Here is an 18,729-nt window from a genome sequence, read left to right as displayed (position 1 = left end):
CAAGGCAGAGCATAGAGCAGAAAATCTGAGATACAGCAAATGTGCATTTTAAAACTAAAAATGTATTTAACACACCAGATTTCTAATATAAAATATTAGTTGGCATTGTAAGAAGCTCTCTACAAATTATAACTTATGTACAGTCAATGGCTTTACAATTGCGAAACATGAGAACTTTTTCTGCTATGTATGGCAAAAAAGACCAGTGGTGGACGACAAGAGGCTCCTATTAATCATTTTAATGCTGGTGAAGTACAAAACAACAGGGTGCAGAACAGTACAAGATAAACAGTTGCATGTAAAACTCAGTGTTATGAGTGGCAGCCGTTGCTCTCATGACGGGAAATAAATTACAAACATTTGACATGTATAATTTTACATGTATTCGGTTGTGTTACTGTTCTGTCATGTCAGTCATTGAATACTAAGGACAACCAGAACAATGTGCATGAGAAAACTTTGGATTGGTATCTGAGTCTCAATCACAGAACACAAGATTTATTCTGGGTATTTGGTCTCATTTGTTTTTAACAAGTCCATCACAGTCACGATCTAATACTTAGAATGGTTTCATTAGGACTGGTTCTGCTCTTTGACCACTATGTCATATGGATCAATCAGATGCTTTCTGGTCAGAGTCAGAGAATGTAAATCAATACTGAATCACATGATGTTCATGGCTCTGTGTGAATTCAAAATATGAAGCATGTCTAATGTCAAAGAATGTATATAAAAAAAAAGAGCTTATTAGATTAAGCCAATTTTCAAGCAAAATATATGTTTACAGTGTTTGAAGTTGTCACAAGATACTGTGAAGTTCTGTTTTAAGTAAACAGGGCCCTCTAGTGGAGAGGGTGGCTAAGAAATATGTTTAGAGACAAATCTGGTGAAAGCTGCTGGTGATTATGCAAGTCACAACTTTTTGGTGGCATGTTCACTAACAGCTGCAAAAAAGACCCCATTTCATCAACTGTATCAGGATATAATCTGTATCTGGGTCTATTATCTGTATGTGTAAATGCATGCAGAATGGAATGCAAGTGGACTGAAGTCAGATCCTGCAGACCACACCTGGAGGTGTGTTCTTTTAAAAATCAAAAAGAGCCCACCCACTAAAAAGAGTCTACACAGCAGCGTTGCTACAACATGCATATGAGGGTCATGTGACACTCTCAGAGTAAAATGTTTGCGTCATTATTTAGGTGACTCTAAAGTAGTCCAAAGATGGCTTAAGCTGAGTTAGTGTGTCACATGACCTTGTAGCTGTCCCTCTGGAGAATCACTGCTCTTAACCTGTGACATACTGTACCATGTTAATAAGTCACAATGCAGGCAGAAGAGAGAATGAGAACTGTTGTTAAAAGAGGCCTGTGGATCACAGATCACATGTGGACACCAGGTGGAGATGGGGTCAAAGAGTCAAAAAGGTGATTCAGGCTTGATTTACTTTGAATGACAGAAATATGCTCTTCTCTGGTTTTCATTTCCTTTGAATTCCTCGCATAATTATATGTTTGTTCTACTACAGCTGCTACCTCTATGCACATTGAGAGAATTGTACCTTAAAATAAAGACCTGCTGGCTTAATTTAAACAATATACACATGAAAATGTCTGAGCCACATGTAAGCAACAACATCTCAAGCACACATGATTAGGAAATGGTGGAATACAATATAGAGGTCTTACATTAAGATTACTGGCTACTCTGTGAGGTAAAAAGACATTACAGGTTAAGTAGAAAAACATTTTTTTAAGGAATCTTAATACTAAAACAAGTCTAGTTAAAACATGTCACTGTATATGGCTTATACACATGAAGGCTGTGGAGGACATGGGTTCGCCAGCCATTCACTGCACAAATCAAATTTCACCAAGCCTTTGCTGCCTCAGATGCTCATCTTCACTCTGACACATACTTTCTTAATAAAGTGCTGATTATGTTCAAGCAATATTATTAATCAAACTATTTTAGTGATAAAATCCATAGATAATCATTAAAAAACTGTCCACTTCAACCTTAATGTAGAGGGAACAAGAGAAAAGATGACAGTGTCTTTCAAAGCACAAAGATGAAGCATTTTCTTATTTCTCAGCCTCAGTGTATGAGGATTACAATGATACAGTACATCAGTGTTTTCTGAGGATTCTGGCAGTTGTGGAATAAATTATTCATTTTTTTAATATATAATGATCATGTTAATATTCACACTTAATTACTTACTTTACTTTAGTCTTTTCACAATAGCAACTTTTACATTGTCAAGTTAAAAGATTACAGACATGATTTTAGATAGTTTCTTAATCTTTCCCTGTACGTCTAACCTGAAATGAGCCTTAACGTTAAAAAGCCAAAGGTCAGTGTGAACAGACCTCTGTCCAGTTATTACATACCTGTATCTTAAAATTTTAAGTAGGAATTAATTAATTCATTGTTTAAAGGCTGCTCGTCTCGTTATAATGCCCACTTCAAGTTCATTTCCCATTTCTTTTTCCCTACACAGACCTCTCATCAACCACAATGTTCAGACAATGGGGTAAACAATACACTGGAGCTGCACTTCTGACAAATGGACAATACTACATATTGTGGATGTGGATCACAGAGTGTCTTCATCTCTGTGTTTAATAAAAAAAAAGGAAAAACTTAAACTGCTTTAAAGTTGCTCATGTTAATTTGTTGGTTATGTATAATAATGGTCACTATCATTTTTTAGTTATTGAGCGACAGCATTAAAAACAAAGATGTAAGAAAGAACTTTAATGAAGTGTAGAAACACTTTAGAACAGGTCAGGCAAGTTCAGTCAAGTCAGTCTTGTTCACACCTGTGTCACTGCAGATGCCTGTAGTGTTAAGGAGACAGTGAGAGATCACAAGTAAAAAAATTGGATCAGGGATTCGTTGGCCACAGAGCTTCACAAATCTGCTGATCTTACTACCTTGGAGGCAGATTCAAAATCTGGCAACCAGAAACCATGTGTAGTTACAGCAGCAGTGCTTTGATATTCAAATTATACTTAAACACATCAGACCACACAGCAATACAGATGCTTCACTCTACAGCAATTAAAACAGTAGCAACTGTACAAACACACTTTAAAATTTAAAAACTTACTTACACTGAGACATCTCACGGTGCATTTTTGTGTCTTATACTTAAACCATATGTCCTTTATATTATTTCCAGTGAAGCTTTGTCAGGTTACTTCTGTCTTGACTCCTCGTATTGCTCATATTGTACTGGCACAATTCATCTTTGAGAGAAGAACAGAGCTGAAAATCAAAAAAAAAATTGCAGTGCTCACCTTTACAGTATCAGCTACTGAAAATTGTCTGATGTCTTGAAAATATCAGCCTATAGAGCCACTATAAGATTTAAAATCCTGGATTGTGCTATTTCACACATGCTGTCACCTTATTTCACCGCAACAGTTTTATCCTACTGCATCCAAACGTGGAATTGGCATTTGCCCATTTTTCCCCCCACAGTGCATCTCTTTGATCATAAAAAGGACAGTCTGTGGGACAGACAGTCGTCTGCTGATCACTTTTGTGAGTCAGTGTAGTAAAAAAAATCCACTGTAAAGTTTTGAGAAGTTTTCCATTATTATCATTATTATTATTATTATCATTATTATTATCATTATTATTATTTTTATTTTTTATTTTTTTTAAGAAAAGTGGACAAAATAAAAATGGTCTGTTTCCAACAGACCATAGAAAACCCTGTCTGTTTCCACTTGGGTTTTCTCCACAATATCATCTCAATTGAACATGAGGACAGATTTCCAGCAGTCTGCCTCCCTGGGGCCTGATGAGGCAGGCACCACGACTTGAATGTGAAAAAAGTGTTTCCAGTACAATTTCGTAAAGTATTGCTTTGTCTGAAAAACCACAAGTGTGTAAATTGAGAACATTTGAGAGTGTTTTCCAAAATGCAAGTGTTTCCATTACTCATTTTTAAGTTTGCAATTTAAAGTTGTGCATTAAGAAGGTAAATGGAAACACATCCTGATGAAAATGTGATTCACTGGAGGCAGCTGATTCAGTTCTAATCTTAAACGAGGACTGTGCATGGTGAAAAAGAAAGGGAAATGTACTTCAGTAACCAGTGGCATGAAAAAAAGGGGAAGACACTCTTCTGCTAAGTGGAGCAGCATTTACCATTTCATCTGTTGAAGAGGCATTCTTCAGAAAAACAGCTGCCTTTGTTTAAAAAGGCCATCTCACCTGTGTTTCAGTGTTTCAGTGGAGCTGATATAAGAGGCAGATATTCACGGTGTATAGGTGAGTGGAAAGAGCAAAACTGTGACACTTCAAGTACACAAACAACTATATGAGGTATGAGGGACAACTCCAAACCAACAATCTGAAACCAGCATAAGGTAAATAAGGTCCATGCAACATGCATGTTTACCGCACACACTGAAGTGTGCAATTTGTAGAAGAGGAATGTCTGGTGTCACATCATTCTGGTAGAAAGGAAAGATATTCTGCACTTTTAACACATGTACAAATATAGATTTTACATCTATTGTAATGAATTAGATTAGGGCAAATAAATGACTCCGACAGATAGACGGACTGGTGTCGTTAAATGGAAGCCCTTGTTGTTTTTGTGCACACTGCTTTCAAAATAAGCAGGTTGACTGTTGAGGATTTACTGGATTCCTCCTGCAGTGACACAGGAAGAGAGGAGGATACATTAAACATTATCTATTTGGATTAAATGGCTGTTTGATAATTTCAATGTGCTGACTGCTGTTGAGTTTGGACTGTGTAAAGGGGAATGGATTTATGGCCTGACCAGTCAGCAGGCCTCGGGTTCCAATGTGGCGTTTAATCAGTCTCAAAACTTGCTCAAGTAAAAACCACATGCATCACAGAACAGTACCCACAAGTGGGAAACCAGGGAAGGATTTCTACTCTGTGAGCACTCACTCAACCCTCCCTATACGCTCCCTCATCAAGTTGAACAAGTTTTGAGACTCATTAATTATTTGAAGGAAGATTTCTTAACTCTTAGTGTCAAAGGTCCTTGAGGGATTTAACAGCCTTGGCCAGGTTGCTGTAGAACTCAGCCATGCTGGACGGGAAGAACGAGTCAACCACTGAGCGAGGGAGGAAGCCACCCAGGTCCGTCTGGAAGAAACTGAACACCTGGGTTTTGTTGGGCTCTCTGGAAATAAAGTGAAACAAACACACAAAAGAAATTTTGATACAAAAAAGAGAAGCAATCATAGACAGAGAAGATGAACTTAAACTCGAACACACTGTACTTTTTTTATGTGTTTGTGTGTTAGTGTGCTCACCCTGAGATGGGGACACAGATACACCCACAAGGATGGTTGAATCCTCTCACATAGCCAGACTGAGGAGGACAGCCTGGGTGAGTCACGTTGGTTGCTGTTTGACATGACACAAAACACACATGCACATTTGTCAACATTATATTGATCTTGTGAGGAGCCAAGTGAGCTCATAAACTAAACAGAGTCTGCAGGTTTTCATTATAATCAAAGCAACAGTTTGCCTCATACAAATACACTCATTTGCTTAATCACGAAGAATTACAGTCGAAGTCAGAAGTTAACAACTACATTTAAACTCACAGTTGCACAGTTACTGACATTTAATCCTAACAACATCACCTGTCTTAGGTTAGGATCACTACTTCATTTTAAAAAGGTGAAATGTCAGAATAATAGTAGAGAATGACTTATTTCAGCTTCTATTTCTTTTACCACATTCCCACTGGGTCAGAGGTTTACTGACACTTTGTAAGTATTTGGTAGCATTGCCTTTATTTTGTTTAATGTCTCAAATAACCTAACCATGCTTCTCACAATAAGTTCCTGGAATCTTGCACCATTCCTCATGAGTCAGGTTTGTAGCCCTCTTTGCCTGCACACGCTTTATCAGTTCAAATTTTCATTTGCATTGAAGTCAGGCCTTTGTGATGGCCACTCCAGTACCTTCACTTTATTGTCTACTATTATTATTTCTGCCAGTTTTGGAGCAGTGGCTTCTTCCTTGCTGAGCAGCCTCTACAGTTATGTTGATGTAGGACTCAAGGTGTTTATACTTGCATACTTGTGCAGATGAACGTGGAACCTTCAGGTGTTTGGAAGTTGCTGTCAAGCATGAACCAGACTTGTGGTTCATTGTCAAGTCCGTTGTTTTTACTGATATCTTGACTGATTTCTTTAGATTTTCTGATGATAAGAAGCTGAGTTTGAAGGTAGGTCTTAAATACTTTCACCGGTACACCTCCTGTTAACAGATTATGTCAACTAGCCTATCAGAAGCTTCTAAAGCCATGACATCATTTGTCGGACTTTTCTGAATTGTGATATAATGAATTAAAAGTGAAACAATCTGTCTGTAAACAATTGTTGGAAAAATGACTTGTGTCATGCACAAAATAGAGATGACCTTACTAACTCATCAAAATTATAGTTTGATAACTTGAAATCTAGGGAGTGGTTAAAAATTTGTTTTAATGACTTCAACCAAAATGTATGTGAACTTTGGCATCATTTTCATCAGTTATGATATTCTTGTACTCACCAAGTTAAATGCTGAGATATGTGACATCACTGCAACAAAGTCCGTTGGGTAAAGACAGAGCTTAGATTATCTAAACCACTTTAGGATCAGGAAGTGGGTCTATAAACTGTGAGCTGTTTGATAATGGCAGATAATGGCAAAGTACTATATGTGGCAACATAATCCAGTCATATGGAAAAAAAAAAAAAAAAAAAAAAAATTCTTCCAAAAAGCTTAGTATTTATACATTTACCCACAGATTTTACAGCCACAACTGCCACTACGTGGTTTTAAAACATACAGCTCATTAGGTGAAGAGTCAGTCAACAGATTCAATGTGATCCAGTGGTTAATAATTATTCCATTCACGGAAACAATAATTTATCACTTTATTTGCAGTTACTGTATATTATGGCTGTGTTCAGGTGCCTCTGTGAGTAAGTCTAATTTATGTGACAGTGAATGTTAAGGTTTAACAGTTGTTCCAGGCAGTTGAAGTCCAGATTATACTTTCCTTCTCACTCCTAAACACAAATGGTCCTCAATCAAATCACTCAATCTCTAAGGTTCATAAATATCTAAAAACTACTTTGAATTTCTAAGTGTCGTTGATCTGTGGCTTTTCTCTCTTTATTGAGGTATTCATCATCTGTTTTCTTTATTTGTATTATTTGTCTGTTGATGTCTTTGGTGAGTACAGTGTTATCAAGAAAGCGAGAGCAGGACACACTACATGTCTGTGCTAGGGCCAATCATACCCATAATTTCACCAGAATCATTTTGAAGCAAACTAGAAAAGCACAACAGTAATTGACATTATGGCAGAGACCCAGAGGCACCAGCTGCTTCCAAACAGAAAGAGAACACACTGAACCAAAGCTGAGATTTATACTCACTCTGTTCATGCTGACTTTGGTAGACTGATTGGCAAATTGTACCATCTCTGTTTATCTTTACCTCTTCCTAATAAACACTTCCAGTCACATACAGACACATTTGGACAAATGTAGCCCTGTTTTACTGCTGTTGAACAGAACAGAACATGATCTTTTCCTGTGTGATGATCAAGGATTACAGTTTTTATGTTTTGAACCAAACCCAGGGTCTAATTCTTTAACTAAAAGTTCCTTCCCTCATGTACAGTATATTTCCATATTATCTCAACAACTCCAAAGATTAAGCAAATTAAACTAATGACCGATTTTAAGGTGATGGTCAGGAAACCCAGGTAGCACAGGGCACTCTGCCCCGCCACAAAGACCCAAATCACAGCTGCAGTGGTGACTTCAGCTCCTGCTGTTTTTGGTTTATGTTTGACTAGGGGACTACACATGTATGTGACCTGACGTTTGAATTAGCTACTGCTTTTTGTTTCTGTCAGCTGTTACCTGTGTTTACCATGGTGGCTGTACACACTGTCTTCCCTCAAATCTCTGACCTTTAGTTTAGCAAACACCAGGTCCATAGTCCTAGGCCATGTGAAACCTTCAAGACACCCAGTGTTTGACAAATTTGAGTCTCTTCAATAACATTTTTCCCCAGACATATTTAAAACCAAATCTGCTCAGGTACTTTGTTGTGGGATAAGAAACCATTCAAGGAAAAGAAATAAAGAAAATCTGGTTAATGTGCAAAGAATCAAACATCCTTGCATCAAAACTCCTGCACAGCACAGCGCACACACGCGCGCGCACACACACACGCACACACACACACACACACACACAAACACACACACACACACACACACACACACACACGTGTAAGTAAACTGTTCAGCCCGACTGCATGGCACAATGAGTCTTGAAAGTACAAAAGAAACAAGTAAAGAAAGAAGAAGAGACAAGAATGGGTCATTACGCACCATTTGATGAAATGGTGCCATCTTCGTATTGCTTAACTAAAATAACATCTACAAAGTCTCGTGGAGCTATGATACCCATAGCTGCTGAAGGCGTGACTGTTCGGCAGATAGAGATGTCCTGTGCAAGAGTGGGAGACAAGGCAATGTACTCAAAGACTGACTCAAACAAAGCTAAAGCAAAAATGGATATCATCTTTAGTATCACATGTAATAATTTAAAGCTGCACTGGACAAGAATTTTATAAACAACAAAAATTTACCAAATTGAGTAGGTTGGGGATGGCAATTGGCAAAAAAGCAAACACGAGATGAGACAAGAGGAAGTTAGATCAACTGTATCCTGTACAAACAATGTTTTCCCTATTGCTGTCCTTTACTATCATTTGGTAAAAAGCCTCAGTGACCAGTTGGGTTATTAAGCCATGAGGCATATATGCAGTTTGGTGACATCACTTGATTTCTGGGTACTGCAGTTCAAAGTTACAGTTTCCAAATACATTATCTACCATTTGAAGGCACCAATATGTGAAGACACTGAGTGCAGCTTTAAAACTATTCAAACAATCTTTGATGGAGATCAAAAGGAATGTGTCTACTGCATGGAGTGACTGGGTTAACTAACACAGGATGACAATGACAAAACATCCTCTCATCAGAGGAGAGACAGAAACCCACCTCCGTTATTTGTTCTAAAAGCTCAAACTTTTTGACATTGTTGTCCCATTTGACTCTAAGCCCATTAGGTACTGGTTTCAGGCACTCCCACACTTTCTCCAGGCTGCCGCTGACAATTCCCTCGCCCCTGTAACTGCAGAGGAAATCAGATGACAGGACACAGTGAGGAGCGTACTGTAGATTATCAAGGCGTGACTCTGCTCTAAATTAGATTCATACATTCTTGAGACAGGCAAATAATTTAACCCCTGCAGAAAGATAAACAGTCCTACTCTACACACCATATGTTTCAAGCCTTGAAAAAAATCCTAAAACTTATAATCAATAATACCAATTGGGTCAATTTTGAGACCATATTTTCCTTATACATGATAATACACAACTTATTAAACAAAAGAAAATATCATGAGGCAGAAAATAAAAGTCTAATTCTAACATGTACCATTCTGCCATGTACTTAGGTTTTCATGCAGTAGCCTAATCTGTCCTGATCCAAATTAATAAAGTTGCAAGAGACTTGTTCTAAAGTCATGTGTCTTTTAAATGCATCCATGAGTATGTGGTGTATGGTTCCGTAATAATAAATAAATTATAAATCATAATTTAGTCTGATGCCATGTGAGACTTTCATGTAACTGTGTGTGATTTGGTTGATTATTAAAAACTTCATTTTGTCACTTGCTGCACAAAACTGCACAACCTGTGTTCAACTCATAGCTTATAACAGCTATTCATTTTAAGGTAAATAAAATACCAGCTGTCATAGTTAAATTGTTTTTATTAAGAAATATGTAGCAATATTATGTATTATTGCAAACTCACCACCTTTACAGCAAATTTATTCCTGACAGGGTTTTAATTTCATCAGTACAGTTTTTGATACCATGCTGTGTACAACAGGTAGTATCATAAAAAAGTAGGCACAGCTGTAAGCACAATGCCAGACTGTTATTCTCATCCTTCTATATAGACTTAAACCACAACGGGTTCTTCTGAAGTTTACTACATGCATTTCATCGATGTTCAACTGTTCAAGAAATCAGAACTAGATGAGAAAGAAAAAGAAAAGTTGGGGTTTCTCACACATTCCCAGGGAACTCTGACGAGGGGCGCCAAGACACAACCACGTCATTCTGCCAAAGAAAACAGCACATTTACAGTGAGCAACATTTGCCTGTGTTTGATGAACGGCCCTTGTACTGCTGTTTACTCTGACACGCTACATGTCTCAAAACAACAAAATAGGTCATAAATGATATGTTTTCTGTGCCTTTACTTGAAGAACAAGCATGTGAGAGAAGCATTTATCAGATGATACACCAAGCAGACAGTCAATCTTTGGATGTTTGCTCATTTTGGAAGTCTTTTCTTCTTAAGTATTAGGAGGTAGCAGTTGCAAGTAAATGAGCAAATTTCACTTCAACTCAAATGGGTGTAAGCTGTCATACATCAATTTCAGTTAGCTCTGCATGCCCATTTGTAAAAGTCACCTTACGCTATTGACTGTCAGTTGCTGAATAAGTTCTAACAAAACATGAAATGAGGAAGGATACATTGAACTCTGAATATTCTGAATGATAATATTTACACTAACTTTACACCATATTAATACTGGGTACTTCCTCCCTTTGCTCACAATACAGCCTCAGTTCTTTGTGATATGGATTCCACAAAATGTTGCAAACATTCCTGCTCCATGTTGACATGGTTGCATCACATCATTTCTGCAGATTTGTCAGCTGCACATTCAAGCTGCCAATCTCCTGTTCTACCTCATCACACAAGGTCATACTGGATTCAGATCTGGAGACTGTGGAGGTGTTCATGATGTTCATGAAACCAGTTTGAGCCTTTTGCTTTGTTACATTGTGCATTATCCTGCTGGAAATAGCCACTAGAAGATGGTAAACTGTGGCACATGGTCAGCAACAATACTCAGACAGGCTGTGGCATTCAAATGATGATTGGTTGATATTAAGTGTGACAAGAAAACATTTCCCACACAGTTACACCACCATCACCAGCCTGGACTATTGACAAAAGGCAGGCTGGGTCCATGGATTCATGCTGCTGACTCCTAATTCTGAGCCTCGGATTCTCCTCTGACCTCTCTCTCAACCACAACAACCCATATCTGCATAATTTCACGCAGTGCCATGCTGCCCCATGATTGGCTGATTGGATAAAGGCATGAAAAAGCAGGTGTACAGGTGTTCCTAATGTATATGTTCAAAACTGGTCATTAATGGTCAACAGGACATTTTGAACAGTTAACTACACTAAACACTGAAAATATACTAAAAAAATAAAAAATAAAAAATAAAAAAATAAAACCACAATTATACTACACCTTAAGAATATTATGGGTCAAATACACATGAACAGCCTGTAAGGCATTTATGTTCTGCAGTTTGCCTATGACAGCATAGCCCCAATATCAGTGCCACACAAGTACTGTCAGATTATATCATTTTCCCAATTGAAAATTTGATGACACATTTGTACAATGTCGAATAACAAAACCAATTGAATTTACCACTATATATTGTGGTTTGGGAAAGATTTCAGAAGTCATGACTACATGACAAACAGAAAAACAGTGGTCACAAGACCACCCAACCAGCATCACTGGAGGACAGTCAGTATCTAAAACTTCTGAGTGTCAACAAAGGCAAAAAAACAAAAAAACAAAACCCAAAAATATGCCCTCAGTAAAATATGCCTTCTATGTTTGTTTCTGTTATTCTATCCGCCCCCTGTGTCTGACAACATGTTATTACTTTAGAAGTAAAAGGCTTGCTTTTCCGAGATTTACCATTGTTTGTACTTCTATTGATCGAATGGTGCATTTCATAACATTAGAACCAAAAGCAACTTATTGTAAAAACTGGCTTTTTTAAGACGTACTTATTGTTATTTGGAGTACTTGTCATATTAAAGAGTTCAGTCTCAAGTTTCCTAACTGCTTTTAAACCTGTAATGTCACGTAGGCTCTGTCGGGGAAGAAGGCCACATCGAGTCACACTATCATCAGAGAACCTCGGTTCTGTGGTTCAAGAAGAAAAATCATACAGTTTCATATCAGACTAACAACAAAAACCATTACCGATTTCTTGCAGACTTTCCATCCGGACTCATCCCTCTTGTAGCTCAGCAAGCAGTCAGCCACTGCCTTCGCTTTATGTTCATAATCCATAATAGTTCGTAAAAGTTAACGTTACCTTGCTAACCTAATTCACTTTGCAGACTAGCTGACGTTAAAGCAGCTACGTGGGTGACACACCGGGATGTTATTTCTCAGATCAACAAAAACTCAAAGCCACACTGTAGCTGAATTATGACGCGCAACTTCATTAGCGAAAAGTACCTAGTGTTATCAAGTCGACCAAACCCCGGTCAGGTGAGCGTGAACCGCCAAAGCTAGTGTTAGCCAAAATGAATGAAATGTGCTCTGCAAAGACGCATCGTTCACTAACATACAGCTAGCTCGCTTAGAGGTTACGTACGTGGATAAAAAAACGGCATCCACATCTGTCTAATACCGTGAAATGGAAACCTTTAACTGCCCTAAGATTACGCGACGGTCCCCATCTGTCTCAGATGAAACATTAAAATCCAGAAGTAGTAGAATGAATTCCCTGTACGAGGTGACTTGGCAGCAGACGTCAAATCAATCAGAAAAAATTTACTTCCGGTTGTAGCATTCAAAAGAAAACACGTATTCACAAACTTATGCGTTTATGATAATGTACCGTCTGCCGTAATAAGACTTTCTGTATATTTTCAATAGCATTCAGAGGCTTAATCAAGTATTGTACTAATATTTTCAGAACACCGACACGTTTACGCTTAGCGACAAATTCTACGGATTTTATTTTGAAGGCCGAACCCCCCGAGTACTTCTCGTTATCTGGATTGCTTCACGCACCTGCTGTTGGATCCTTGCTAGACGCCACAAAGCAAGCTGGGAATTGCAGTAGTCACTCCAATCGAACAGTTTATTCAGCGTACAAGACTGGGTTTTTACAGAGATTATTTTATTGTGATTGTATGGGAAAGAAGTGTAATGATTGACAGTGTATATGTTTTAATATCTTATGTTACACTGATAGTGTTGTAGTATAGTAGTAATTACAATACACATTGCTACAATAACTCATAATTAGCTAAAAGCTGTTTCAAAATGATACAAAACCACACATATAGGACACACATTTATGATAATATTCTTTCTTTCCTTTCAATGCAATATATCAACATTTATTCATTTGCATATATATCTGATATATAGAGAAACATTTTAACAGAATACATAATTTTAGCTAAGATGTCATACATTGGAACAGACCAGGTCATTTGACTCAGTGACATTTAGATCAAAGCTGGTTTTGGACTTCTTTTTGGCCAGCTTTCCTTGATTTGCATCAGATTTGAGATAACACTCTTTGTTGTGGATAACCTGAATGTACTGGTCAGTGCTGCTGTTCTGCTGGTCACTGCTGGAGGCCAGGGAGGCAGAGTCTGACTCAGTCTGAGGGGTCTCCAGCTTTGGTCGTGTCTTGGGCTTCACATAAGATTCTATGTGCCTGGTCCTAGCTGGGGACTGATAGTGTCTTCCTGGGGAATGGATGTGACGCCTGGTCCGGACAAGAAGAGGGTCTGCTCCTCTCACATTGGCTTGGGACTGGGAATGTGACTCTAAATCCCCCCAGTCTATTTCTCTTTGACCATTCTCCTCTCCTTCCTCTTCCTGTTTTCCATATCTTCCTCGAGCTGCATGGCTGTCTTTAGCCATGGACACATGGCTTTCTAAACAGTCACCGATGTAGAAGTGTGCTGGCTGGTGGAGGTCAGAGAGGGAACGGGGGCGATGAGCCTTTCCCAGGGACATCCTTCTCCTGCTTTTTCCATCTTCCTCATCCTCTTCCTCTTCACTCAGATGCTGTTGTGATGGGTGGGACCGCTGAGGATGTGGTTGGTGGTGAGTGGTGCGGGGTGCGTAGCGTTTGATATTGCATGGGTACAGCTCCAGGATCTCTGCAGGCTCCTCCATGAGGTAATGGCGTGGGATCCGAGTGGCTGAGCGCAGCAGCTTCTTCCTGGGCTCATGCTCATTGAGAATCACATAGCGGGTGGTGTGACCACGCCGTCCCCCATAATTCTGTGCAGTGATGAACCCAGCAGCTTCAACAGGATGTATGGAGCGTATGGTTTTCCTGTACAGGGGGTCAGAGTGGATGTTGTCAGAATAGCGAGCTGGAGGATTGTACGCCATATGATGATAGGACTTGGACCTGGAGTTTCCACTAGGGCCACTAAGAAATGGTGGAGGCCTGTATGAGAAAGGACAACACATAAGAATCAGCTTATGTAACATTATTGTTGGTATGTTATCATTGCATAATGCTGTTAAAAAGCATGGACTGAATAAAATGTCTGCCCTGCAGTGGCACATACAATCTCATAATTTTGACAAAGTTAAAGCAGACTTGATGGTCTCTGTGATCGACAATTAAACAGATTTTAAAGGCCGTTAAATTACTGAAGTGAATGAACAATGGCTGCATAAAAGCTTGAGAAAACGGAAAAAACCCCAAAACTTTGGCATAATTTGTATATTAGTCAGTGATGATGTAATGTTTATGCAATTTGAACAAAAATAGTCTTAAACATGCAAAAACTACCGGTATGGTCCTTTAAAGCCAAACTGCAGCATGTTAAAATCTTACCTTTTCATGCCAAAAAAAACATTCATATAACTGAAAAGTACTCAGTGCTTCCCAAGGAGTAATATTCTTGTAAGGATGGAAGAGAAACTGAGACAGCATCTAGGAAACTCTCCACTGAAACCCAGGTTAGTACTTAAGGAGGCACAGAGTAGGGCTGAACTATTCGTATATCATTTTTGGACCATAACCAAACGATTTTAAAAGAGTGACATTTTGAAATCACAAAAGCCACAATTTTAGTTATGACTTGACCATTATTAACAATATTAACAGGCTGTAAGAGCGAAAGTTTTAGTTTCAGCAGCCATAGTTACAACTTTCACTAATAAATTTAGTCAACTGAAGGTGTTATAAATAAAACTGCATTATATTCATCATGGTCATCTGTTGTTCAAAGTCAACCTGCTTGGCTAAACCAGTATATTAGTGTATATGAACCTATTAGGTATGTGCTCCAACCGGTGTTTGGGCATTATGGTCACTGTTGGATTTCTGACAGATCCAGCTGCACATCCTCTGTTCACGTCCGTCCTGGATGCTGATCGGGTGATGGTGCGGATGCTGTTTCCACGATGAACAGGCGACTGAAAGTTTGTGACACTGCCGTTCCGTCGCGGAGATGGAGTGTGGACTGAGGCCTCCTGGCTCGTGATGTCACTCTCCTGCTGATCCAGCTTTTTGTCCACAGCAGCCTCTGGAGCCTGTAATCTTGCTAAGGGAGGAAAGTTATGCTTATCAGATACATCCCAGTTTGTACATGTTAACAATGAGTCTTCCATGCACACAAAAGTTTCACAGGGTCTGTGCTAGGATTGATCATTTTCACCCTGTATATGCTTCCTTTAGACAATATTATCACGGATCACCACATACATTTCAATTGCTATGCAGATGACACCCAGTTGTATTTATTTATGAAGCCAGATGAATTAATCATGTAGTCAAATGTCAGGCATGTCTCAATAGTCCCCTGAAGTTAGCAGCAAGTATACGCAGCACAGCAGAGCAGCAACAGAATATGCCATTTGAGACAAAAGATAAGACGTCTAAAGAATAACTGAATCAAGTTAATGTGCATTAAAGCAGGTTAGTGGATTTCCCCCACTAAATTAGAAGATTTAGGGATGTTAACAGATAACAGAGTAGACTCAGACACTGGATATGGATAAGGTCAACAACACACAACATTAACCAGGAGCAGCCTATTTATTTCAAAATCCATTCTCATAATGATCAATAATTTGATCCAATGTTGTTGAATTAGAGTAACAGGCTTCTAAACATGATTTTTAGGGGTAGTTAAATATTAGTTAGATACATACATGCATATTTGAGACTAGAAGGTAAGGAAATCAATGAGGGTTCCCATTTAATACTACAAGTATTATACTAACATATTATAAAAGTTATCTTCACACATTCTATTACTGTATTGTATAAGGAATCTTGTTGGTGTATATTAGTAACTTGCTGTAGGAGCACCAGGTGCTACGTGGTGGAGGAGCAGTGATGCAGCAGGTCAGGAGTGCTGAGTGGACCACAGTGAGATTAAAAGCAAAATATGGTATGTTTCAAATAAGTAAATCATAGTAAATGCCTATCAGGCTCCTGTCCTGTGGAACCAGCTCCTAGTGTGGGTTCAGGAGGTAGACAACCACTCTACATTTGAGATTAGTCTCTCTCTGTCCCTTTCTCTGTGTCTTTCTCCCTCCCTCTCCCTCTCTCTTTATATCACTCTACCACATGTTATTGACTTAAACATCTCTTTTCTCCTGCAGTTTTTGTTCTCCTCTTATCTCCTCTCACTTATTAGGTATCTCTGACTCTGGTGTTGAAGAATCCAGATCTGCCAATACTATTTTACACTCATTATCATTATTATGATTATTATTAGGCTTAATCCCATCTGCAAATAAGATTTAATTGAATTCAGTTATTTCAATAAATAACAGAACACACACAGGAGACCTGACAAAATACCAGAAATACCTGCAGCCATCTGGAAGACTTTCTTCTTGTCCTCAGTCCGCTCCTAAAGAAATCGAAGAAAAGATCTAGGGATTATTTTCAATCTAATTTTTATTTATTTTTTGCCTAAAATTACTCAAACCGATTATCACAATTATCACCAATAGATTTTCTGTCAATATATTAATTAAATAATTTTGCTTTATCCTGAAAAAGTCTTGCCATTAGACAGCTTGTTGACACTTTATTTTTGGCTGACCTCAAGAGCAGGGCCAGTCCTATAATCTGTAATGTAACTGACTGACTGCTCATATTTCCACAAACATAGGGAGGCATTTACAACTTGCAGTGTTGCCAACTTAGCACACTGTCACTAGATTTAGAGACTTCTTTTCAAACAAGACTAATAAACCTCATACATGGCTGGACTCTGTATGGATACTAACTGGGACCTTAGGGATATACCTCTTGTTATGGGCAGTCTATTTGACTACTATTTGACCATCTATTTGACCATAGGCGGTCCAGCCATATACTAGGTTTTGACCTAGTTTAGTTTTAACTGTAAATTGTTTTCTGTATCTGTGTTTTGCACCCACAAATATCTCTACATGCTAAGTTGATCTTTTTGTTCAACCATTTAAATACCATCTTTAATTGGTCACACTGTCTAAATGTCTAAATGCAGCTGTAACTGAGAAACATGTAGACTTATTTTAATTCAGTTCTACAAACTATACATGTTGAAAATAAGAACTGCTTGATCCACTCTGGGAGTGATTCATCAGAAACTCACAGTCTGGAGCTGCATCCTCAGCTGGTTGTTGGTGAATTTGAGGGATCTGGCAATGGCCTGGAGATAGTATATCAGCATGCTGAAACACACAGGGACAATTCAAAAGTCAAGGTAGCATGTTGATTTGTGTGTATGTGTGTGTGTGTGTGTGTGTGTGTGTGTGTGTGTGTGTGTGTGTGTGTGTGTGTGTATGTGTGTGTGTGTGTGTGTGTGTGTGTGTGTGTGTGTGTGTGTGTGTGTGTGTGTGTGTGTGTGTGTGTGTCTGCGTGTGTGTGCACTCTTACAACAGCAGCAGTAGTGCTGGCAGCACTACGACAGGGCTGGTAATGTAACTCATCACTTTACTGAACCACAGTGGGAAGTCACTGGCCACTGTCTCAGAGATGATGTCATAAATCTTCTCTTGACCGCTGAAACACATATTTAAGTTAAAAAAGAATTCTCATATTTAAGTACTTTTGTTTATGTTAACATTTAGAAACAATGTAAACACAACCAGACACAAGGGTGTTGCTAGCAGCTCCACCGTCAAATGCTGTCACTGCTCATTATTGCACACAAACAGCAATATTTAGCAAGTACTTCACATTTTTACTTTACATTTTCCTGGACATGCCTGACATCTGCAGCCCCTTTACCACCAACCTGTCCCATTACCCTGACTGCCAAATACAAACAAAAGTAGCCTGCATTCATATCCTAGCAGAGAGAACACATCAGCTAAAGGCTGGTACTTTTTGACCTAAGGGAGAAATACCTGTGTTTCCACAACAAACAGCTGTCTGCTGCTCCGATGAACAGAGACACAGCACATTTAAAAACATATTTAAATGTCTGTTGCACAACTTGAAGGACACAGTAGACACAACTTAGGAATGCCTACAAATTCCTGTTAAATCCTTCTACAGTATACACTACACTGTTTTGTACATGTAACAATTTGTTCAGTTACATATTCACGTTTGTGATGTAAGCACTGAGCAACTCTTTGCAAAATGTAAAGAAAGGTTGCAAATAGACACACAGACCTTGGATATTGCTTTAGGTTCATTCATAATTTATGAAAATGTGGGTGACACATATACAAAGTCAAGAGTGAGAGGAAGAATATTTGAAAATGAGCATTGTCTGGCACATTTCAAGTGATG

At 38.6% G+C, this 18,729-nt stretch overlaps 2 protein-coding genes across 4 annotated transcripts in view; both read right to left on the bottom strand.

Annotated features, from left to right (window-relative positions):
• Positions 1-224: 224 nt before the first annotated feature.
• Positions 225-12,758, bottom strand: stard5 (StAR related lipid transfer domain containing 5). Of its 3 annotated transcripts, none has more exons than XR_011692580.1 (7): positions 12,195-12,758; positions 10,172-10,221; positions 9,089-9,221; positions 8,414-8,531; positions 5,313-5,406; positions 3,120-5,179; positions 225-2,843 (listed from the first exon to the last, which is right to left on the bottom strand). XR_011692580.1 is itself a non-coding variant. In XM_071488286.1 (7 exons), exons 1-6 carry the CDS (start codon positions 12,282-12,284, stop codon positions 5,029-5,031), a joined length of 636 nt encoding a protein of 211 aa, XP_071344387.1. In that variant the 5' UTR covers positions 12,285-12,747; the 3' UTR covers positions 225-3,254; positions 5,021-5,028. The 3 variants fall into 3 exon arrangements, 2 of the variants coding, with proteins under 2 accessions (XP_071344387.1, XP_071344386.1); XM_071488286.1 differs by having other exon boundaries at positions 225-3,254; positions 5,021-5,179; positions 12,195-12,747; XM_071488285.1 differs by having other exon boundaries at positions 225-5,179.
• Positions 12,759-12,935: 177 nt separating this feature from the next.
• LOC139627498 (transmembrane channel-like protein 3) overlaps positions 12,936-18,729 on the bottom strand; it is a 44,655-nt gene continuing 38,861 nt past the window's right edge. Inside the window, exons 18-22 of the mRNA XM_071488287.1 lie at positions 17,866-17,991; positions 17,582-17,660; positions 16,807-16,849; positions 15,256-15,529; positions 12,936-14,421 (exon numbers count right to left, since the gene is read on the bottom strand). Of these exons, the coding sequence (XP_071344388.1) occupies positions 13,419-14,421; positions 15,256-15,529; positions 16,807-16,849; positions 17,582-17,660; positions 17,866-17,991 (1,525 nt within the window). The 3' untranslated portion in view covers positions 12,936-13,418. The remainder of the gene's footprint in view (positions 14,422-15,255; positions 15,530-16,806; positions 16,850-17,581; positions 17,661-17,865; positions 17,992-18,729) is intronic.

This window comes from Trachinotus anak, unplaced genomic scaffold (assembly GCF_046630095.1).
Source record: "Trachinotus anak isolate AG129_WGS33_773 ecotype Australia unplaced genomic scaffold, CSIRO_AGI_Tana_v1 ptg000011l, whole genome shotgun sequence".
NCBI classification, from domain to species: Eukaryota; Metazoa; Chordata; class Actinopteri; order Carangiformes; family Carangidae; genus Trachinotus; species Trachinotus anak.
Note: the sequence above shows the minus strand (reverse complement) of the source record. Positions and strands in the feature narration are given on the sequence as shown.

Bases quoted from the DNA above. Each gene is read 5' to 3' on its own strand.
- stard5 (XM_071488285.1), bottom strand. From the start codon at position 12,284: ATGGATTATGAACATAAAGCGAAGGCAGTGGCTGACTGCTTGCTGAGC. The intron at 9,222-10,171 runs GTGAGAAACCCC...TTTCCTCTGCAG, and splicing joins TCAGAGTTCCCTGGGAATGT to TTACAGGGGCGAGGGAATTG. The intron at 5,180-5,312 runs GTGAGCACACTA...CTTTATTTCCAG, and splicing joins ATCTGTGTCCCCATCTCAGG to AGAGCCCAACAAAACCCAGG.